Source organism: Rhinichthys klamathensis, unplaced genomic scaffold (assembly GCF_029890125.1).
Source record: "Rhinichthys klamathensis goyatoka isolate OS25496 unplaced genomic scaffold, OSU_Roscu_1.1 h1tg000404l_1, whole genome shotgun sequence".
NCBI lineage: Eukaryota > Metazoa > Chordata > Actinopteri > Cypriniformes > Leuciscidae > Rhinichthys > Rhinichthys klamathensis.
In genome coordinates this window covers 1,607,826-1,631,994 of record NW_026606905.1, presented here as the reverse complement: position 1 = coordinate 1,631,994, position 24,169 = coordinate 1,607,826, and the positions used below count along the sequence as shown (strand labels likewise).

The following is a 24,169-nucleotide window of genomic DNA, read 5'->3' as shown; positions in this document are numbered from 1 at the left end:
TGGTATACTTAAGTATACTTATATAAATGTACTAGAAGTATTCTTGTAAGTGTACTGTTTCCTTACTTCTTGGGAGTAAATTGGCACACTTTTTAGTGTATAAAAGTATACTTTTTAGTATATGAGTATATGAGTACACAACTAGTTTACAACCAAGTTTTTCTTTTTTTTTTGAACTACAACAACAAGTGAACTTGTATACGGATAGTTTACTAGTCAAATACTTGTTGCACAATGTTTAGTTTATGAAAATACACTATGAAGTATACTCTCAGTAAACTACTAGTTTAGTAGTTTTATACTGCAGGTATACCTGTAAGTTCTTTAACCCTCTGGTCCTCTTCGTTTAGGTATCACACTTGACTTCTTCCCGGTCAAAAGTGACCGAAGCCTTAAAATGTAACTTCTTTTTTTTTTCTTCAGGAAAACCAATGTAATATATTTTTGTTCAATAATATTTTTTGATTATTATTTAGAATTTTTAAAAGTTTCTATGTTACTATGCAATAATTATACAATTTTTATGAGCTATTTTTTTTCCATTAGAATTAATATATATATATATATATATATATATATTTTTTTTTTTTTTTTTTTTTTTATAAATGCAACATTTCACATTAAAATAGAGTGCAGGCCTTTAAAATAAAAATTTTGAAGTGAGAAAAGCGCCATCCAGTGGCGTTAAAAAATATAAATGTGTGTAATGACGTGTAACCGCCTGTAGGCTATACTATAGCTCCCTATATAAATACAAAGAGAGGCATTTTGATTCCCATTGTTTTTTTAAGACATGATTTCTCCATTTTATTCGTTTTTTTATTTAGATATATATTTAGACATTCTAAAAGACTACTTTTTTATATTTTTTTTATATTTTTGTTAAATAAGTATCAGGTTTTGCATTATGATTACAATCAAACAATAACATTTGGTTAGAAAGGGAACACAATGCAAGCATTTTTGTTACTAAGTATTTGATCATTAAAAAATCTAATAAAATAAGGGATGGATAGTGATGATTCAAAACACTTTATACACACATTTTGCAACTCATTTTTTATTTTATTCAGTTTAATTCTATAAATGGTAAATAAACTTCAGAAGGGAACAGCAAAAACATAATAAAATAACATAACAGAAAACAATCATTATCAAACTGTAGGTTAAAAAAGAGGAATAAAAATGTAATAATAATAATAAATATTATTTTAACTATATACATACAAACTAATTATTATATGTATTGTTGCATATGCAACAGATATCAGGAACACCTATTAGGGTAAAATAAAAGCAAACACAATAATTATTTGTTTGTGTGTGTGTGTTCTAAATTCCTTATACTGATATGGTATGGGTAGCCCTTTAAAGGTTCTCTAAGCGATGTCGGGTGACGTCACTTCTTGTTGACGTTTAAAGTATTGTCAAACAAAACGGAGGCTAGCTAGACCCTCCCTCCTCCTCATCCGTGCACTAACCCCCCAAACCCCGCCCCCAAGTCCTTCTTGTCGGTGATTGGCTGGAACTGTTTGTCATGTTTCGTGGAGCGGGTTAGCCCAGTTTGTTTTTGTTGCTGTTTGTGGAGCCTGGGCTGTCTACAGAGATCGCGTTTCTTTACAGTGTGTTCAGGGGACAGGCAGCCAGCGGTTAGTGAGGAGATGTTTGCTGTATGTGACAAAAAATGTTTTGGCCTAAAAAACGCATGACATCGCTTAGAGCACCTTTAATGTGTATTATGCTGTTGTGCACGTACAGCGCGCTCACGCGCATTCCGCCAGAGTTTTAGTTTACTTTCAGTTTCGTCTCTGTCGCCATCTTCTACGAGTGGTAAATGTGCGTGCATGAATGTAAGTTCATTTATCCTTATATTTAGCTGTTATATTGTGATATATTAACACTTTCATGTAGCTGTATATCCGATTGTTGTTATTCTGTTCATATCGTGATGAATGTGTTTAGAGGCGAGTGATGCTAGTGTAATTCCCGCGCATATGTTTAGCGCCATTTACCGCGATGTGGACAATATAAACATATAGATGATGTATACTGAGGTGAATCTTTATTTTTACTGTATTCAGACATATTCTGATATATTTATTTGTTTATTTCAGACTAAACCACATTTTACCACCTCAATTCTGACTAATGCTGTATAGCCTAATGCTGGATATGTATATCGACACATCTGAAGAGATAAACAGTTAAATTATCTTCTGTCTCCTGTCACACTTCTTGCCGGAGTTCCGTAGTGGACTAGCCTTCCACCTAACTTAACAAAATAGAGTCCTTTACATTTGGTCCTTCGAGCCGGATAGCTATAGCCACTACGGTGACATGGAGCCACAGACACCATGTTGTTCTCCAGATATCACGCATACTGCTCTAATGCAAGTCAGAGCACGTCAGATCCCTTCATATTTGCAAGCTTACCAATAGCCTTGCCTAAATCCCTTCTACCAGTTACTGGGCCTCACGAGACATATCAGGAGCTGAAGATGGATAATGCAGCGTCACCGTTGACCTTCAGTGGGCAGGCCGAGCCCGCCTCGACTGGGGTTCAGCCGACCAGGCACGAGTTATCATCTCTGCAGTATGGACAAGGTCCTGCCATAGTCAGTGGGGGCCGTAGAGACATGGGGCTCAGCAGCATCGTGGAGCAGTTAGATGTTGGTAGATCTCCTTCCTCTAATTACACATCTCCAGTACCACAGCACCGAGATAACAGCCAGTTAGAGTGTGAGTTGTTAAGTGATGGCACTGTTTCCCCGTTCTTCGAGCGAATGGAACAAGCTCAAGCTTACTCACCACCCATTGTAAGGCCAAAGGCTACTGCAGTTCCAGCCATCCCATTACTGAATACAGAGACGCTCATTCCATGCCTTGGGGCGCCCAGGGACACCTCCCATCAATCTATACGGTGGCAGACGTCTCCAACTACAGCTCATATGGTGTACAGTACACCCACACCACAACCATTTATTCAGCTGCCAGCAGCAATGTATGCGAGGCAGACAGCTGTGGCATGCAGTGCAATGTCCTCCCCTGCTTCCTATAATATTATATCATCTTTGCCGCAAACCATTACGTCATTGAAGCTGCCTACAGTCACGACAGTGCACAACACTCTGGCGCCACCAGTTCACCAATTACAGATCCCTGCACATAGCCAACCAACACACGTGCCACACCCGTATCAGCCATCACCCATGGTCGCAGGATATTACACACCGCAGCCCTCCATTCAGTCATCAGTACAGAACTGGCATCCTCCTCCAGTGGCATCTACTGTGCCATATCTGGCCACACACGCACGTCCAGTATATCAGCCAGTACCTGCTGCACCTCCGCTCCAACCAGTCCCAGTCCCATCGCTACCAAAGCTTGTGAAAGAGAGTTCACAGATCTGAAAATAGCCCTCGACAATCTGCTGAACCCCCACACTGAGCTCACAGAACATTACAAATATCGTGTGCTGATGGAGCAGTTGGTCCTTGACGAAGCAAAGCTGATAGCCCAAGCGGGCCGTCATCACCCTGCACCTTACACAGCAGCCATGGCAGCCCTGCAGCGCCAATACGGCCAACCCCACCAGCTTGCACAAAGTGAGGTTGCGGCTCTAATGAACTTACCAGATATCAAGGCTGGAGATTCAAAAGCATTCCAGAACTTTGCTCTTAACATTGATCTTCTGGTGGGTATGCTTATGTCTCTAGAGGGACCACAAGGAAGAGAGCTTACCTGTACCGGTCATGTTGACAGGTTGCTTAGTAAACTCCCTAAACACTATAGGGATGGTTTCATAGAGCACTTACAACTAAGGGGAAGACTGAATACAGACAGTCTTAATCCATATAATTTACACGATCTTGCAGAGTGGTTGAAGGTCAAGGCCGAAGCCCAACGGCTTTCATCAAAGATGGCTCAACGCTACCACACTGAGAAGGCTCCAGCTCCACGTAGAGAGCGTCCAGCTATTATTAAGCCACAGACCCGGGCCATCTCCGTTTATCATGGTAGTAATCAGCCCAAGGAGGTTAAAGAAGTAAAGCATGTCCGAACAGAGGCTCTTCCCAACCAGCAACTAGTCCAGAGAACAAAGCGCCTGTGTTTATTCTACAGTGAAGAACACTACCTCTCTCAGTGCAATGAGATCGCGGAATGCCCACCTGAGCGACTTATCAAGTGGATAAAAGAAGCTAAGAGATGCTGGAAATGCGGACGCACCAACCACAATTGTAATGAGTGCACATTGAGAAAACCATGCGGGGAATGTGGGGAGATGCATCTTAGAGTTCTTCACCGCATAGCACAGCAAGGGCCAAACATCATGCTAGTTACAACCTCAAGTGACCGCATCTATGTGACACCACCTAGCCATACAGGTCGGGTCTTCCTAAAGGTCACCCCCGTGTTGCTGTGGAAAGCCGAGAAGTCTATACAAACCTACGCAATCCTTGATGATGGTGCGCAGCGCAGCATTATTCTTCCCACAGTGGTACAAGAGCTAGGACTACAAGGAAAGAAGGAAGTTATGGCCCTTCGTACCATTCGTCATGATATTACCCAGCTGGAGGGACAGTCAGTCCACTTTCAGCTCTCACCCCAGTCCAGGCCGAAAGAGAGGTACAACCTCGCTAGTGTATTCTCTGCACCTCTCCTGACCTTGACTGAGCAGACATACCCTAGCAAGAGACTTCAGAGGAGCTACTGCCACCTAAAGGGTATTCCTCTTCCATCATTCAACAAAATTCAGCCCCTTCTCTTAATTGGATCTGATTACCCAGGTCTAATCAGTGCAAAAGAGCCCACCAGATTAGGCCCAGATGGCGGACCAGCAGCTGTACATACGCAGCTCGGTTGGGTTCTCCAGGGACCAGACGGGCTTCTCCCGCACCAAATACCATCTCAACAGTGTTTGCTCACTTCCCTTACATCTGTGCGAGATCCGATACTCCAAGAGGTCGAACGGCTGTGGCAGTTGGACATTCTTCCTTACCGCAACGAGAAGCTAGTAACGCGGTCACGACAGGACCAAGTAGCCTTGGAACTTTTGGAGAGCAGAACTCAGCGTGTGGAAGTGGATGGAATCTGGCGTTATGCTACCCCCCTCGTACGCACTCCAAATGCACCACCATTGAAGGCTACCAGGGAGTCTGTTCTACCCAATCTTAGGGGTACGGAGAAATGCTTGGGCAGGGATCCAGGGAAGGCTAAGGTTTATGAGGCAGAGATCCAGAAGCTCTTGGATGCAGGATATGTTGTCAAGATCCCGCCAGAACTTCTACATATGGATAAGGAATCGTGGTTCATCCCACATCATCTTGTCCACCACAATGGCAAGGACAGATTAGTTTTCAACTGCTCCTTCATTCATCAAGGCCTCTCCCTCAACCAGCAGCTCCTTCCTGGCCCATGCCTTGGTGCTTCATTATTGGGAGTCCTTATTCGGTTCCGACAGCATCCAGTTGCTATCAGCGGAGACATACGCACTATGTTTCATCAAGTAAGGCTCCTGCCGGAGGACAAACCTCTTCTGAGGTTCATCTGGCGAAACATGCGGAAAGGAGATCAGCCTGATATCTACCAGTGGGAAGTCTTGCCTTTCGGAACAACCTGCAGCCCATGCTGTGCGACCTTCGCACTGCAGAAGCATGTCAGAGACCACCAGGCAGGCGACGAAGCAGTGAGACAGTCCATAGAACAGAGCTTCTATGTGGACAACTGTCTACAGAGTCTCCCCACTGTGGAACAAGCTAGGCAGTTAGTCAACAAGATGAGATCCTTTCTTGCCTCTGGGGGGTTCGAAATACGGCAGTGGGCCAGCAATGTCCCCTCAGTGGTCGACCACTTACCAGCGGATGCTAAATCAGAGTATAGAGCTATGGCTGCAGAAGAATCATTCTGACCCTCAGGAGCCAGCTCTAGGTCTGATGTGGCACTGTCTCAATGATTGTCTGGGTTACAGACACCGCCCGACGACAGAGTGTCTCCCGACAATGAGACACATCTACAAAGTCCTGGCATCCCAATATGACCCTTTAGGGTTCGTCAACCCCTTCACCACCAGGGCTAAAGTTTTAGTCCAAAAGCTCTGGGCTAAACCGAGAAGTTGGGATGACCCAAACCTTCCCACAGATCTGCTTGAAAGCTGGAGAGCGTGGGAACACGAGTTACCGAACCTTGCTATGGTTGTGTTTCCCCGTTGTTTCACCTAAGCTTCTATTGCAAGAGCTGACCATTCAAATTGAGACGACGACACTCTGGACTGACTCTACTACCGTCTTGACCTGGATACAGTCTGAGTCCTGCCGGTATAAAGTTTTTGTCGGCACAAGAGTGGCCGAAATCCAGGAATTGACTGATCTGCATTCATGGAGATATGTGGACTCAGCAAATAACCCGGCCGACGACATCACCCGGGGGAAGACACTGGTAGAGCTGGCAAATCCCAGTCGGTGGAATCAGGGACCTCATTTCCTCCGTGAATCACCAGAACAGTGGCCAGCTATACCCCCTATGGAGATTCGAGATGATTCCTCAGAAACCAGAAAGACTGTATTCTGTGGATTAACTGTAGATGACGAGAGTCCGCAAATGCCTGATGCAGCTCAATTCACCTCCTGGAAAGCTTTGGTTAAGGCAACATACCAGTCCCTTTACGGGGCGACCAACTCAGATGCTGGAACTCCGAGTCCTGATTATAGGAGCGCTGAAGCGTTTTTGTTAAGTCGGTCTCAGGCTGAGTCCTTTCCTCTAGAATTCAAAGCCTTGAAGGCAGGCAAACCAGTGGGCTCTTCTAGTTGTCTGAAAACACTGGCACCGGAGTTTGATCAGGCATTAGGTCTAATTCGAGTTGGAGGACGGCTCCGGAGATTGGAAGGCCTGAGTCCAACCGAGACTCATCCAGTAATTTTAGACTCCCATCATTCTGTTACCAAGCTCCTGATCCAAGACTTTGATGAACGCTTATTTCATCCCGGTCCTGACAGAATTTTTGCTGAGCTCCGTCGTTACTACTGGGTTCTGAGAGGCAGGCAAGCAGTGAAGCAACACCAGAGGGGGTGCGTTCAATGCCAGTGGTGGAGGGCTAAGCCAACAGTACCCATAATGGCTGATCTACCCTTGGCTCGGCAACGACTTCATCAACCACCATTCTTCTCGACTGGTGTTGACTGTTTCGGGCCCTTCACTGTTAAAATAGGCCGCCTCTCAGAAAAAAGATGGGGTGTGATCTTTAAATGTCTGACTACCCGCTGCATACACCTCGATCTCCTCAATAGCCTGGATGCCGATGCTTTCTTACTTTCCCTGAGACGTTTCATAGCACGGCGGGGTACTCCTTCGGAAATTCTCTCTGACCAAGGGACTAATTTCAGAGGTGCCGAACAGAACTGAGAGAAGCCTTCAGGAGAATGGAACCTCAACTGCAGGAACGGCTGGCAGACCATCAGATCACTTTCAAGATGAATCCTCCTGCGGCATCGATTTTGGCGGCACATGGGAGCGCGAGATCAAATCTGTGAAGTCAGCCCTGCAGGTCGTTGTAGGAAGTCAATCCCTGCCTGAAGATGTCTTGCACACTGTGTTAGTGGAGATAGAGGGTATCCTGAATAGTAAGCCACTGGGTTATGTCTCGTCTGACATTGCAGATGTAGATCCAGTCACGCATAACTTCCTCCTCATGGGGCGGCAGGACTCTTCACTACCCCAAGTGGTCTACACTCCAGAACCTCTGTCTAAGCGTCAATGGCGCCATGCCCAGACTATAGTTGATCCCTTTTGGGCGCACTATACCCGGCATTACTTACCTAACCTCCAGCCTCGTCTTAAGTGGCAGCGTGAGACTCAGGATCTGACTCAGGGTACGGTGGTAATGGTGGTGGACCCACAACTGCCTCGTGCTCACTGGCCCATTGGTAAGGTTGAGAGTCTGGTTCCCAGCGAAGACGGCCATATTAGGTCAGCAAAGGTCAGAATAAAGGATCGCCTGTATCTTCGACCAGTGGCTAAGCTAGTTCAACTCCCAGCATTCCCGGATGATGATGAAACCGACGTTAAGAACTAAGGAATTTACATCTTCTACATTTTAGCTATGCTAATCTGGGGGCGGCTGTACTAAATTCCTTATACTGATATGGTATGGGTAGCCCTTTAATGTGTATTATGCTGTTGTGCACGTACAGCGCGCTCACGCGCATTCCGCCAGAGTTTTAGTTTACTTTCAGTTTCGTCTCTGCCGCCATCTTCTACGAGTGGTAAATGTGCGTGCATGAATGTAAGTTCATTTATCCTTATATTTAGCTGTTATATTGTGATATATTAACACTTTCATGTCGCAGCTGTATTTCCGATTGTTGTTATTCTGTTCATATCGTGATGAATGTGTTTAGAGGCGAGTGATGCTAGTGTAATTCCCGCGCATATGTTTAGCGCCATTTACCGCGCTGTGGACAATATAAACATATAGATGATGTATACTGAGGTGAATCTTTATGTTTACTGTATTCAGACATATTCTGATATATTTATTTGTTTATTTCAGACTAAACCACATTTTACCACCTCAATTCTGACTAATGCTGTATAGCCTAATGCTGGATAAGTATATCGACACATCTGAAGAGATAAACAGTTAAATTATCTTCTTTCTCCTGTCACACTTCTTGCCGGAGTTCCGTAGTGGACTAGCCTTCCACCTAACTTAACAAAATAGAGTCCTTTACACTGTGTGTGTGTGTGTGTGCATTTGAGCGAGAGAGTCTCTTTTGCATTTTTTTTAATTTATTGTATTTATTTAGCATATTCTCAAAATTTGCTGTTGCAGTCTTACCAGTTAATTTGTGTGTGTGTGTGTGCGCGCGTGTTCGTACCACCAAAAGTTTTTCTGAGTTTTTTGGGGTATTTTTTAGTATTTCCCATTAATTTCCTATGGCGGTCATTTTTGACCGCGAAGGAGCCAAGTGCGCTAATTTTTTTTACGACCCTTTAACATATCCAAATCATGTCCATGATTTTTTTTGTGTTCACATAGCTAATACAACAAAAGTCAGCAAGTGTCATCCCATTCCGATAAACAGGGGTGTCGTTAGGCCCTTTTTAGGGGGGCTTCAGCCCCTAAACTTCTGCCTAGCCCCCCTAAAAATGTGTGATTAATGTAGGCTACACAAATTCGTGTTCGCTTCAGTCTTGTTATAATCAGATTCAGCGCGTTCTTCATCTTCAATCCGCAGCGGCGCCGAGCAGAGAGCACGTCAGAAACAGAGGACAGGGTGTGTGTGTGTTCATCTGAGCCTCATTGGTCTGTCACTGCTCGTCAATGTCAGAATATTTGAGATGACCAATCAAATCAAAGTAGGCGGGCTTTATGTTCACAGACGCTGCTGAGCGCGAATTTTAACAGTGCGAGTCGACGCGTACGGTCAAGTGCGAGATAAGATGTAAGTAGCTAAACTTAACATTTCATATTTTACATTTTTTTAGGTCATAAATGTTAAACGAATGACAAAAAATAATCAGGCAAACTAATATAGTTTTGTCTAATTTCGCCATTTAGAACTGAAAATAGGCCTATGTAACGTGAGGCCTATGTAATGTAATAATTAGTTTACTGTCATTGTGAGGGGACAAGAAACATTAACAAAGCCGTTTTCATCATGTTAGGCACAAGATTAATAATGAATGTGTACATATTGAGAATATAATACAAATTGTAGCCTTTAGTAAATTAAAAAAGCTCAGCTTTAGGAGGGGAAGAGAAAGGGATGAAGAGACTTAGAAAAAAAGAAAGAGTGATGGAGATGAGGAGAGAGCAGGTATTGACAAATAATCTACTGCCCACTGACATGGTTTTAAAGCTATTTCTTATCCTTTTTTTGGTCTTAAAAACGTCTTGAAATGCACATATCAGAGAAATAAAAAATTTGAACCCCCTACCAACCTCAAATTTAGGACCTGTTTGATTATAAAGCCCTGTCTACGGCCCTGTATTAGGCATAAGATCAATAATGAATGTGTAGCCTACATATTGTGAACGCATTTAATAAACTTAATTACCTAGCTTTAGTAGCTTTCAGTAAATAAACACGCCTGAGAAAACGATTCATAGGCAAAATCAACCTATCATTATGTTTACTTTCTTCACTGACAGACAAAAATGAAAAGCCTATATCAGTCAAAGCTCAGCTTTAGGAGGGGAAGAGACAGGGCAAGATAAAAACAAAGAGAAAAAGAGTGTGATGCTGATGAGGAGAGAAAAATAATCAGCTGCCCACTGACATGGTTTTAAAGCTGTTATCCAAATTTTTTGGCCTTCAAAACATCTTAAAATATGTAGATCAGAGAAATCAAAATATCAAAATTTTCTCGGGAAACCCAGAACCCCCCTATCTGCCCTACCTCACATTTGGGACCACAGTGATGATAAAACCCTGCCTTTGCATGGTAATGAAACTGGTTAATAGTGAGCATTAGATCCTTAACTAAAGTGTTACCTTTTTTTATAATTAAAAAAAAAATCATACCCTCATTGGGGGCTTAGCCCCCCTAAAATGAAAATCCTAGTGACGCCCCTGCCAATAAACCAAAAAAAAATCAATAATTCAAAATGTAAAAGTTTTCGGTCATTTTTGACCGAAGAGGACAACATATCATCATATTTATAGTTTACTGTATTATTTTTGCACTTTATGGGCCAGATTTACAAAACAAGGCAAATTACCGTGAGGACGCAATTCATTTAAATGATTAATTTAAATACTCTCCTCCCATACATTTTTCTTCTGAAAGGGAAACTCCTACAAATGTCTGCAATAAGGTCAGCTGCAAAACTAACTGTGTCTACGCCTTTTCAGCGCTAATTATTCACTGCGTGTCTTTAGTAAAGAGTAAATCCTGACAGTCATTTTTTAACACCAAAAGAGGGTTTGTGTTAGCACAAGCTGTTAAATCTGGCCCTAAGTACAATTTTTTATTTCCATTTTAAAGACATTTTATTCTAGCTTAATGCATCCTTTTTCCCCAACACTTGAATGTGGGTAAGTTTCATTAAAAAAGCAACGTTTTAAACAAAAAGCTGAGAAAAACGCATTTTGGTCAAAGACTATGGGCCCTATTTTAACGATCTGAAACGCAAGTGTCAAAGCGCAAATCGCAAGTAACTTTGTGGGCGGATCCCGGCGCTGTTGCTATTTTCCCGGCGGGATAAATGCCTCTTGCGCCTGGCGCAAATCTAAACGGGGTTGGTCTGAAGTAGCTTCATTATTCATAGGTGTGGTTTGGGCGTAACGTGAAATAAACCAATCAGAGCGTCATATCACATTCCCTTTAAGAGCAGGCGCGCTTGTTCTAAAGCGGATTCCTATTATAACGGCGGATTTGCCAGGCGCGCGCCAGGAGCGGTTCACAGCCGAGGAGAGCAACGTTCTCGTCAGGGCCGTAAAACACAGAGAAGTGACATTGGGGATGGAGAAACCCACCCAAATTAACTTCTGTTAAACAGGCGTATGATAATTTGGGTAAATGTGTAAGCTACATATGCTTTTATAATAAATTGTCTATCTATCTATCTATCTATCTATCGTAATAATGTATGATTTGCAAAAATGAAAACTGCTGCTTAAATGAGAGAATCAAAGTGTATGCGCGTTGTGCACACGCTACATTGATTATGGCCAAGCATGCGCCCTTAAAATAGCATAATGAACAACGCGCAACGCGCCACTGACTTTAGACTAGGTTTTTTCTGGTCAGTGGCGCAATTGTTTTATAGAACAGCAAAATAGCATGAGGGAAAGTTTGCGTCGGAACACGCCTCCTCTTTGCGCTGAACCGCCCCGGGGAGCGCAAGTGTATTTCTTAGTTAACCGACGTGTGTCTGTGGAGGGAAAAGTCTGCTTTGCGCGGGTGCAAAATAGGAATGATACATGCGTCAGTGTACAAAGTCATTTGCGCCGAGTGCAAGATAGGGCCCTATGTCTTGGTCGGATTCAGAACGATGATCAAAACATAAATGGAGTAGATCGAGTCCATCAACACCCCCAAAGCTTCACACTCCTTAACCCTTCCTGGGTCGACCAAATTTCATTCGCTAGCGTTAGGCAGTCTTGAACTTATATGCTATTTAATGTTTGATGATCAAGTTATTTTACATTCCCATAAGAAATCTTCTATCCAGATATTGTCTTATTATAGGGAGATGAGAAGGTCTATATATCTTGCCATTGGAGAAAGCATAATGGCTAACTTGGATCAAGTGAGGCACCTCAGCCTATCGTGTAATGGCAGTGACATCAGTGCCCGCCGTGGTTCAAAGTTTTATGACAGTCAGTGACAGTTTACATTAATCTGTTTCTTGTGGAATAGCGCATTAATCTAGTGAATAATGTTCTATATTTTGTTGTTATACCGCTAGTAATCGTACAGTAGGACTGCATTGTTTGTGAAATGTGCTTTACTGCAGAAAAGAGCGTGAATATCCCTATCAACCCTGATTCGTTTGATGACCTGGAGGAGCAGCGTGACCGGGGGACAGACATAAAGGGGAGGGCTGGGCCATTCGTTAGCCAGTGCATCCATGTTCTTTGTAAAGAATATTGGGCAGTGAGAGTTGCCTTCGGAGGTGAAGAGGTTGACCTCTGCCTTGCCGAAGATGCTCCAGATATTCCTTCTCGAGACAAACCCCATGCTTTCTCCAATCTGATAACGATTAGGGTCCTTCCAAGGGGCCAGGGCTCTGATGCAGCCATGGTCCACCTTGAAGCGGAGGCGACCTGATCGCCATGCGTGAGCTGGGACCTGGAGTTTCAGCCAGTACTGCATGGGGCGCATGTGCAACAGGCCCAGCAGAAGTACTGGAGATACAGAGCATCCTTTGAAAGGTTCTGAGAGGGGAAAGGCCCTCTGCTCTGAACAAAAAAGCGAGCCGCTGAACTGTCTGAGCGTGCTCGTGGGTCTAGAACCGCTCCCAGGAAAGAGATTTTCTGGGTGGGAGACAGTGAGCTCTTGGCTGAATTGAGTCTGAGTCCTAGGCATTTCAAATGGCTGAGGAGCACAGATCTGGTAGAAATAGATCCTCCGAGTGGGCCAAGATGAGCCAGTCGTTGAGGTAATTCAGGATGCACATCCCCTTCAGTCTCAGGGGGGAAAGTACTGCATCCATGAACTTCATAAAAGTGCATGGGGCCAAGGACAGTCCGAACGGCAAGACCGTATAGTGGTAGGCCACCCCTTCGAACGTGAACCTCAAGAACGGTCTGTGATGGGGGGCTATCTGGATATGAAAGATTGACAGTTAGCATACAGTTTGGATTGGATGTATGGTTCTGTTCTGGGCAAGAACTCCCTGCGCATCCATGCAACCTAGCATGGATAAGAGCAGGGAGAGCAGCAATAACCCCCCTTAAGGTAAACAGAACAGAACCAACATGAATGTATTGCAGATATCTTTAATTAATTTTAATGTACAACATAATTAGAGAATTAGAGAATCAGAATGCCAGATCCTGACTGACAAGGGGAGGAGCTGGGGATGGAGAAGGGAATTGGCTCCTGAGAAAAACGATAGCTGTTGATAATACTGAAGGAGCTTATATATTAATACAGTGATAGGCGTCGTATTCCTTTAGGTAGACGTGGATCAGCTGAGAGTCAGCTGATGCGAGCTTGACTAACGTGACCACCCAGAACTGACGCTACACTCAATATCAACTGAGAAAAACCAATCCCCTGGGCACACTTGCAAGAGGATTTGTTTCAAAGTTTGCATCTTGAATGGCCGTCTTGTGAGGGCACGGTTCATATGTCTGAGGTCTAGGATGGGCCTGAGGCCACAATCCTTTTTGGGAACGAGGAAGAAGCGACTGTAGAAGCCTGGCTCGCTGTGGGGCGGAGGAACTGTTTCCACAGCTCCCTTTGCCAGTAAGCTCATTACTTCAGCGCGGAGGACGTGTGTTTCATCTCAAATCATGGGTACCAACAGATGAATTCAAATGACTGGTAAGGTGTAGAGCTGGCATTGAGCATCCCCTCTCTGATTCGATAACGTGCACTATTTGGGTAGTGGTAAACCCTGGACCACCCTTATCCACCACCATAGGATTTCCAAAGTCTCCGAAGTTTTCCTTTCTCACTAAAGAAGGAGAACTCTTCACAATGTTAACAACTAGGTATGCTCAGCTCTTGGGACCTCTTCCCATTGTAATGGTAAATTTCTCGGCTAACTCAATGGTCATCTGAGAAATCTAATTCCATCTGAATGTGCGCGTGTGTGCATTTGAGCGAGAGTGCATTTCATGAGAACGTGTTGAATAAACACAGAGCTGTTGGTCCCATCTGAATCGATACATAAAATAACAGACGTCAGGTCTCATGTTCATGAATATATAGATATATTCATGAACATGAATATATCTATTTACTCTGCTTCACACCATTTGTCTCCAGATGCAGGTTGTGTATTATTTCACTAAATGAAAGCAAACTTGAGATAACTGCATTGCACTTAACTACATGGTTCAAAATGGCACAATTGATAACATCAACATAGAAAAGGGTTAAAAGTACAAACCTCTTTCTCCAAATAGGCTGTCCACTATAGAATTCAACAGCCTGTCAAACATTTCAAAGTGGTTCTGTAACACAAGAAAAGAGCATAAAAACAAAAAATTAGATTTTCTCTTGAAGATGTATTGATAATGCAGGCTTGTGTCTGCTCAGGTCTCAGTGACCGGTCTCAGGTCTCCCATTCCCCACTGACCTATGTGCCCGACATAGCAATACATACACAATCAGATAACATAGTATGCTTGCTTTGGGGAAAATGATCCCATAGGCAAGGCATGTAGACAGATCAATAAACATTATAAAACCATAAGTCAACTGCTCAGATGATAATGTGATGTACAATGGAACTATAGATTTTACACTCATACATGAATGTTATGAATGTAGAGTTATGAATGTAGCCTATACAGATTTCAAAAGTCTGAAACCTTGTTTGGATTTTGACCCCCATTCTTCAAACCAAAAGCCTAAACAAAAGGGTTTTCCTCTAATAAAAAAATATGGGTTTGAATGCATCCTCTGAAATGGCTTGTATTTCTCTTTAATCAGCAGAAAAAGCTGAAAAGCAGAAAGAGCTGAGATGAAATGCAAACTCTCAACAACAGCGTCCTCTCATTTTACAGGTCATTGCTTCTCTCTCTGCCTTTCACTGTCTCTCTCTGTTTAGAATTTGTTTAGAGAAACCATTTACAACACCTTGATGATTTTCCGTCTTACTTACAAAACACTGTTATATTTATTGACTGAGCACAACAAGAGTGTCACGATTTGGTCTTGTCTCTGTCACGTTTTGGTTTGTTCATGTCATGTTCCATGTCTGTCATGTGATTCCCTGTTTGTCATGTGATCCTGCCATGTGTCTTGTCTTTGGTTAATCGTCTGTTCATTGTTCACAGGTGTCCCTTGTCCTGTCATTAGTCTGTGTATTTAAGCCCTCATGTTTGACATGTGTCTTTGTCAAGTATTGTTTCCTGTGACCACTGTTGAGTAAGTCTATGTCAACGGTTTTTGTTTCATGCCACGTCATGCTTTGTTTTATGTTTTGATCTTGTTATGTGTTACAGATCTGTAAGGATCCACTGGAGGCAAGTTGCAGCAAGAGAACCCAAGTGCAGTTTATTCAAAATAAACACTATAATTCAATGTTAGGGTGCATAGATTAGGTCAGCTGGAACTGGGAACACTTCCCATAAATCCTGATGTACTCGTTACATCATAAGAAGAATGGCATCTACGTTAATATTAGTCTCTCTGTTTATCCCGAGGTTTACCGCAGTCCGCCGGATCCAGGCCGTATCCAGATCTGATGAAGGACCTGCGTCTGCACGCGACGACAACGCAGTCCTGAAGTGTAAACTAGTCCCTCCCTGTGAAGGCCTCCTTCCCTTTACCTTTACAGATAATCGTTGTTGGGATAATTTCGGTTCACATGGCTACGCCGAAGCGATAAAATTCTGTATTATAAATTTTAAGGCCAGACAGGTGGTTTGTTGAGGGTTGGTTTTTTAGGGAAGGACTACATGCCTGCGCATAATATTAATATATTCAAACGCACATACCTATAGAATGAACTCTTAATACGCATGTGCACGCCATCAGCATTCTCACAGGTTCGCGTTTTTAAAGTTTGCGTAGAGAGAACTTAAGAGTTTTCTGTTAAAACGGTGGTGTTTGTGGCCCCTAAGTTATTAACTAATGATCGCTGAGACAGAAGTGAATCAATCAAAACTAACTTTAGCTGGAAAATAACTTTATTCTAGAGCTGCCATAAAGCCAAAACAATCTCTGTTACTGTAATTTCCTATTATCACTGTAAAGCCGCTTTGGAACAATCTACATTGTTAAAAGCCCTAAATGAAGATGACTTGACTTGACTTAAGAATGCAACAGAACAATAAACTGGACCCAAACACTTTAGAATTTTGGCTGGACTTTTCCACTTGGCAGCTAGTTTAGACATGAAACCTTCACTGGCCCGTGACAAAGGATGAGAGCACAACCATACCAAATCCTCAATCTGATACGGAGTATGTTTTCTTCAAAGGTTATAGTAGCACATTTGCTTACTTTGAGCTTGCTCCACATTCTTGCTCACCGCCTGCAGTAGGTTCTCGTATCGTTCCAGCACAGCATAAGCAGGATTACTGGGTTCAGGTGGGCTTGACAGGGCTAGCTCGACTGGCCCTTTTCCTAAAGCGATTTTGGCAGGCGTGAATCTAGTGCTTTCCTGCCAGGCTGTATTAATGGCAAGCCTGAATTCTGCAAGCCAGCGATCCCAATGCCGATGATGTTTGTTCACGTAGGAGGCTATCATAGTTTTGAGCATATGGTTAATATGGTATGAGATTTGTTTGAGGATGACTGGCTGTGGAACGTTATTAGGTTACCCCCCCCCCCCCCCCCATTGGTTGCACACTAAATTCAAGAGGTGCGAGATAAAATGTGCTCCTCTTTCATATACCAGGTAGATTGGAGTATCCCATCGAGTGAAAATTTCATCTACCAGAATATGAGCTATTTGTTGCGTTTTGGCTAAATGTAGAGGGAAGAACTCAACCCATTTTCAGCAGTAATCTATTATCACCAAAAGATACTCATTTTGCCTTGGACTTTTAGGAAGAGGTCCCATCAGGTCCACTCCTAACACATATCCTGGTTCCACCACTGGGATATTCTGCAAGTAACCAGCCAACTTGGATAGAGGGTTTGTACACCTGGCACACTTGACACTCTTTACAGTGCTTCCAAATGTCTGGTGTAAACTGGGCCAGTAAACCATATCCACCAATCTCAGAACAGAAATGTTTTAAGCCGACCAAAGTGACCACTCAAAGGATTGTCATGGACATATTTCAAGAATTCTCTGCACAAGTATTCAGGTACCATCAACTGAAATTTCTGCCCCTTCTGTCCATCTGGCACACTGCGAAATAAAAAGCCATTCTTTACAACATAATGGATTCTTGAGGGATCAATATCTGTTTGAGCAAGGGCCTTACTGACCAGCTCCTTTATTTTTCAGCATCCTCTTGCTGAGCTTTGGCAATTTCATCCCAATCCACTGGTAGGCTTGAGGGTGTAATTAAGGAACTTGCAGACTTCACTTGCCTCACCATGTTCACAGTCATAGTGTTTTCCAGACTTCGGGACAATGTATCCAGGACGACATTGCATTACCCATTTCTATATTTAACCGTAAAATCAAACTCCTGCAGCCTTATAGCCCACCATGTCAATCTTGATGAGGGTTTGGGGTGATTAAAAACCCAAGTCAATGCTGCATGTTCAGTTATAACTTCACAGGGTCTACCCTCTAAGTAGGGCCACCACTTCTCCACAGCCCACAGAACAGCACAGCACTCTTTCTCAGACACAGAGTAGGCTTTGAGTAGGCTTTTTTAGCTCCCAGAAGAAAGCATGAAGCATAAGCTATAACATGCTCTTCTCCTATGTATTGAGTCAAAACGGCCCCCAGTCCTTTCCCACTGGCATCGGTTTGCACCTTAAACGTTTTGGTAAAGTCTGGTGAAATCAAGACAGGGGTTTTAGTTAGGTCATTCTTGATCGTTTCAAATGCTTCTTGATCCTAGCAAATGCTAGCGGGATCCGTTTTAATGCCTTCCATCGTGATCACATGGCCCAGAAAAGAATTATGTTGCACTTTTTAAGGTTCAAGGTCAGCCCAGCTTGATATAGACAGCGGAAAACTTGACTGAGGTGCAGCAGGTGTTCAGTCTCATCCTTTAAGTATACCACGATATCATACTCAAAACAGCACTTTCCCTTAACTTCTATCAGTACACTTTCCATTACACGTTGAAATGAGGCTCCAGCATTTTTGAGGCCGAAAAGTAGATGTAAAAACTCAAATAACCCTGAAGATGTCACAAAACCAGTTTTAGGTAGGCTTTCTTGCTCCAACTCCACCTGCCAGTATCCACTTTTGAGACCTAAAGTACTGAACATTCTTGGTCCATGTAAAGCTCCCAAAAAAATCTTGGTTTTGGGGCAAGGGATAAGCATCCAAGTAAGTTTATGTGTTCAGTCCAAGGAAGTCTAAATACAACACATACAATGTTGATTTGAGTTTCCGTCCTTGCAGCTCAGGATCCCAGTCAGACATGCCTATGGAAGAATGAATTTGACCATTGGCTAACATGAATGTCTGCCCTTGGCTTGGGATCCACTGCTCTTGTCCTTTCAACTGATTGCAGCAGGACTCTTGAATTAGAGACAAGGTGCTCCCCGTGTCCACCATAGCCTGAAAGTACTGACCTCCTAATACTAATAAGGTTAACGTCACCATTTTCAATTCAGACTGGCTGGGACTTGAAATGGATTGAACTGCTCAAGTGTTAGCATGAGTTTATTTATGGTGTCTCTGTCATTAGGAGATCTTTTCTTCTGCATCTCAGAATTGGCATGGCTCCAAAATCGCTTGGATTCTTCAAAATCTCTCTCGACATGGGTCCCAAAACTTACCAATTCACTGACGTCTCTCACTGTCCCCCGTAACAGGCTTGCAAGACGAGGATTAGAGTTTCTTAATATGGCTTGCACCATCTCTCTCTCTCAGGCATATCCTGCTTCCGTCTTGGGCACAATGCTCTATAATGGAATGCAAAGTCACGTATACTTTCCGTAGCACCTAGTTTCCTCTCCAGCAGCCTTCTCTATTAGCTTCAGCTTCATAACCGTCATTTAAAAATGAACGGAGAAAGATTTCTTTAAAACGGTTTCCACGTCAGTACCATTCTCCTTTCTGCTAACCACCATCTTTTGCTGTGCCCTTCAATACTCAAGTAAGAGAAGCGAGAATTTCAGAGTCACTCAGGGGTCAAATGGCCAAGTATTCTTCACATCGTTCAATAAAAGACACAGGATCACTCTCTCCTTCACTTCCAAAATGGGGAAACTCTACTTTTACAGGGGACAGATACATGGGTGTAGGTACAGTTTCAGTGCCGAGTAAAAAATGCTGAGATGATGGAATGACATGTGTCTTCCTCACACTTTGTTGTGTCGTGGTTGTGAACTGTTCAGGAGCGGGTGTAGATACTGGAGTTGAGGTTACTGGTACCCAGGTACTTATCTTGTTAATAATCTGTATATCTCTTCTTTTAAAACAGTCAACCACATACTTCCCTAAATCTTGTATACTCAGTTCTAAGATTATTTTAACTCGGTCACACTCCCTCTCGATGTGATAAGCCAGCTTCACCAGGGATCCACACTGAACATCAAGATCTGCTTGCAAACAGCACTGGCTAACCTTCTGAATAAAGTCTGTGCTGCATTTCTCAAGGATGACAACTCATCCTTTTAATTCCTCTATTGCTGCCTAAACTTATTATAAGAGCGAGGTTGTTGGTCTGCATCTGCAATGGAATCATCCTCTTCAGAATTAACATACAGTTCACTCAATGTATGTATGAGCTCTCTAACAGGTTTTCTACGAGTCACAAACGGACCAGCTGTAAAATCAGGATTAGGCATGCTCTCATCCGGACTTAAAGCTACACTGTGTAACTTTTTTAGTTTATTCTTAGCTAAAAACACTTAGTTCTTTCAAAAATATATGTGCTCATTAACCCTCTGGGGTCGGCAATCACGCCGGCGTGATCTGCTCGCTTTTTTTCTTATCAGTGCAAAAGAGACTCAAAATACTCGGTTGATTTTGATCTTACATTTAAGTGTTATACATCATTAGATCCTGTTAAGTTTCTATTTTTTTTGTGGATACTCACAATAAAAACAAAGTGTTGTGCTTTTCACCAAATAAAGAAAAACAAACATGATGCGAGTTCTGTGTTTTCTCTGTCAGTGAAGTCCATTCTGAAACGCGTCCTAAGATTAACTGTAACTCCGCGATTACTTGTCACACAGGCACGAGAGATTTTTCTTTATGAAGCTTGAATTCTCTTCTTTTAAATGAAGTAATTTATATAAAAAACAAATATTCTCAGCTTATGCAATCTGTATGAAAAGAGAGTGCTGTCTGTATTTTTTTTCCCAGCTCATTACACTTCATTACGCGTTAATCTGACACGCCCACGGAGGACGCGCGCTATTCAAACGCAAATGTCCAGGCAAGCCATGACAATGCCCACATCAGCCGTTCCACCGCGGTGGTAAAATGTGTGGTGTATTTGCTGCCTTTTACCGCTAAGAGGCGCTACAATCATAGACTCTGAAAAGTGTTCGTTTATTCCGGTTTATTCTCTCTAATGCGTAATCTGCTGCCGCAGATCTGCTGGCTGATTCAGAGCGATTGAAAGCTGGTAGCAGATGAATTCAACAAGTGAAATGTAGTTAAAATAATTCATAATCACAATACTGAAATTAGGCTACTGAAATGTAATTGAATAAATAATGAAAGCATTTCAACATAAAACATTCCAATAAAAACATTTAGGCTACATCAAAGAGGCTTTACAACTTTAACAGTGTACAGACGGTAGCTCAGTGATCAACTCAACAACACGAGCTTCGAGGAGCTTCAATCGACCCGAGATCGAATCTCGCATAGGCCTACATGTTGTTAACCGATGTTGTCCTACAGCGTTTATATTTTCCCACCTTGATGCTTAAATAGGTAACTGTTTATAACTGTTTACTTATTTAAAGTCAAGAGTTTTGTTTGATTATCATTACAACATAAATTTGCTACATTCCTATAGAACCGCAGCCGCTGCACAAACGACAAAAACTGATGAAGGAAGATTGTCAGCCGATTGCATCAGAAAATGAAAATGAAGAAGCTTGTCTTTAGTCTGCTAAATTATTGTGTAATGTAAAAGAACACTAAAATGACTTAAGTTTGAAACCAATTTCGGACATTTCAAGGTTTAAATAAAGTGTCGGGACAGTTTTTTTAAATTTAAAACATGGGTTGCATGATCTTTTGCGATGCAAAATAAGAAACACTAGGCTAATCTTATTCTTGCGAAATTTTAAATTTGTATTGCCAAAGAAATTACAGCTAAATTAAACAATTAAAACCGTACAAAACGAAAATTGTCCAAAGAAACATAATTAAATTAAAAACATGCGTTTTTCTTTGCCTCTCTCGAGCTGGATCTCTTTTTAACAAGTTTATTTAGTCTCCCTCGCTGCGCGCGCCGGGTCTCTCTCGAAATTAAACATTTCAGGGTAAAAACACATCATACAGCTGATAATACTGTATATGTCGCTGCGTGTCAGCCATACAAATCACGAACAAATTATTTAGCCTTTAATTGTTGCTTCAAAGACACAGCATGCCTTGTTGAATTTACCTTACAATAACTTCAATTGAAATTTTGTGTGAAAATTTTTTTTTAAATAGGCTACAATAAATAAACTACAATATTTATAATTTAATAAGATATGGCTGGCTATCCGACACTCTCCATATGAAAGAGGAACATTAACACCTTTGTCCAGCAACTGTCCCTCCAACCCCCCACGGGCTATCGGAGTCTGAGGCTGACTTAACACAAAGAGAAGTCGCAATTCACACTTAAATCGCTATTCTAGACAGTGTTGATAATGAAGGAATTAAATGATTTAAGTTACATGTAGCCTAGTGATATTTCTGTCATAAAAGTTTATTACTAAATATTTCATTATTTCAATAATTGATGAAATAAAACTGGTTTGGGGCAGCTTTTTCCAAGCAAAACTAAATATAATCTGAAAAAAACGCTTGTTAATTTGTTGTCATGAACAAAATGTTCAACTCAATATTAAAGTCTACAGGGATCTTTGGATCCTTACAACCAGGCATGCAATTTGTGAATTAAGTTTTTATTTTATTTTGTATTATTCAAATAAATATCGAAACACGGTGCTTCGTGGTAATGCTGCTAAATTAAATAACATTTATAGAATAATTATGAACTTAAATGAAACAATATCGCAACATTTCGACAAATACATTATTTGATCTGTTTTTACATTTTAATTCAGGGCGATTTAGCCTACATTTAATTAGAGCGAGATTTTCACCCTTGTCTTGTCATTTTCTCATTGGGAAGCGCTTACATTACATGTTTGAGTAGATCCTCTGTACCTCTCGTTTTCATATGGATTAGCCTACATAATCAGATAACATTTATTAGCCTAAATATTTAGACATTTAAAGGCTTTAGACATAGCCGATTTCTTATCGTGACTGAGCTGAAGTGGCTTTCGGTTCATTTTTGTGACGCGCAGTTCCCGGAGACAGAGACGACAGATATGCTGTTTTTGTCGTTAGCCTAATATGAATACAAGTTTACAGTTTTGAACGACGTAAGCTACTCTACTCTTATCTGTATGACCAAAAAATTACGGAGTCGCCTAATAAGTTATTTTAGCTGTAATAATGAGATAAATAAATTAATCTAAATGAACGCGCCGCCGCGTTTGTCGAACACTATCTCACCATGCCAGAATAAAACCCGACTTTAGAAAAATGCATAAGGCCACTCGGCGTGGTGTGCCAAAACACTTAATTATAAACTTCAATATTTCATTCAAAATAATCTTTCGTTTTGTGAAATTTTGAAAAGCCGTGCATGCATTAAGGCCACTGGAACTAATGAACAACTGAAACGCTGGTTTTGATTTTATTGTTTGTTGTTTAAACGTGCCTGTTGCATATCTCTATTTTATATATTTGATATTGGTGAAGCAGCCTATAGCATTGATTAGCTGTGGAGGGAGGGGTGTGGGGATTAAAATAATTCAGCAGAAGCAGGGATGTTTAGACCAGAAGGAAATCCCAGTCCCCCCTGGCAAATCACACTTTACTTAAAACCATGTTTTTAAAAACTCTAGGTTGTAGGGAACAGACCTCTCTGCCATGCGCGCGCACGGTTTGGAGCACAATATCTGTCTCGCATGCACGCTCGCTCTAGATAGATTACGGAATATTTTAACTAATTTGCGGTATAACTAGTCGATCACGAGTGGCTCAACAGGTAGATCTATAGATAAACTATATCTTTCAGGAATGTGACCGACCGGGTTGACACTTCAGCGTGAGAAATCGGGGGTGTGGCGTGAGAGCCTGGAATAAATAAAAAATATATATATATAGCCTATATATATATATAGGCTATATATAATTTATTTTTTTACAGAACTGCTTTTGAAATTACGATTGGTAGCCTATTATTATACAGATGCAAAGTCGTTCTGTTGGATACTATTTTGTTCCTTAGTGTAAAATGGAAATGCATGATAATTGTATTTTATAAATATAAGCAAAAAAAAAAAAACTGTATGGTGTAACAGAGTTTTAGAGCTAGACAAATCTCTCTGCAATAATAAATATAAAATTTACAGCAGACCATGTTTGTGCGGGATTTGAACCCGTGTCATCTTGATGATGAACTGTAAGTTCTACCGCTCGGCTATGAATTTTCTTACTGAGAAATACCCAAACGTTTGGTGCTCACATGAGCGAGAAAACGTTTTGTCTTTAGCCTGTGAGTGTAGGCCTACTTTAGCCTTTTACAGTTTTAAAAGATTATATCTTATCTGTATGACCAACAATTTGTTGTAGGCTTATTTGGAAATTACCATAACTTGTAGTATTTCATCCTTAGGCTACTGTTAATAGACATTAGCCCCACTTACG

The 24,169-nt window shown here is 41.9% G+C and overlaps 1 protein-coding gene across 1 annotated transcript in view; it reads right to left on the bottom strand.

The window, feature by feature from the left end:
* elovl2 (ELOVL fatty acid elongase 2) overlaps positions 1–24,169 on the bottom strand; it is a 76,061-nt gene that overhangs the window by 37,837 nt on the left and 14,055 nt on the right. Inside the window, exon 2 of the mRNA XM_056234737.1 lies at positions 14,567–14,630. Coding sequence (XP_056090712.1) covers positions 14,567–14,630 — 64 coding nt within the window. The remainder of the gene's footprint in view (positions 1–14,566; positions 14,631–24,169) is intronic.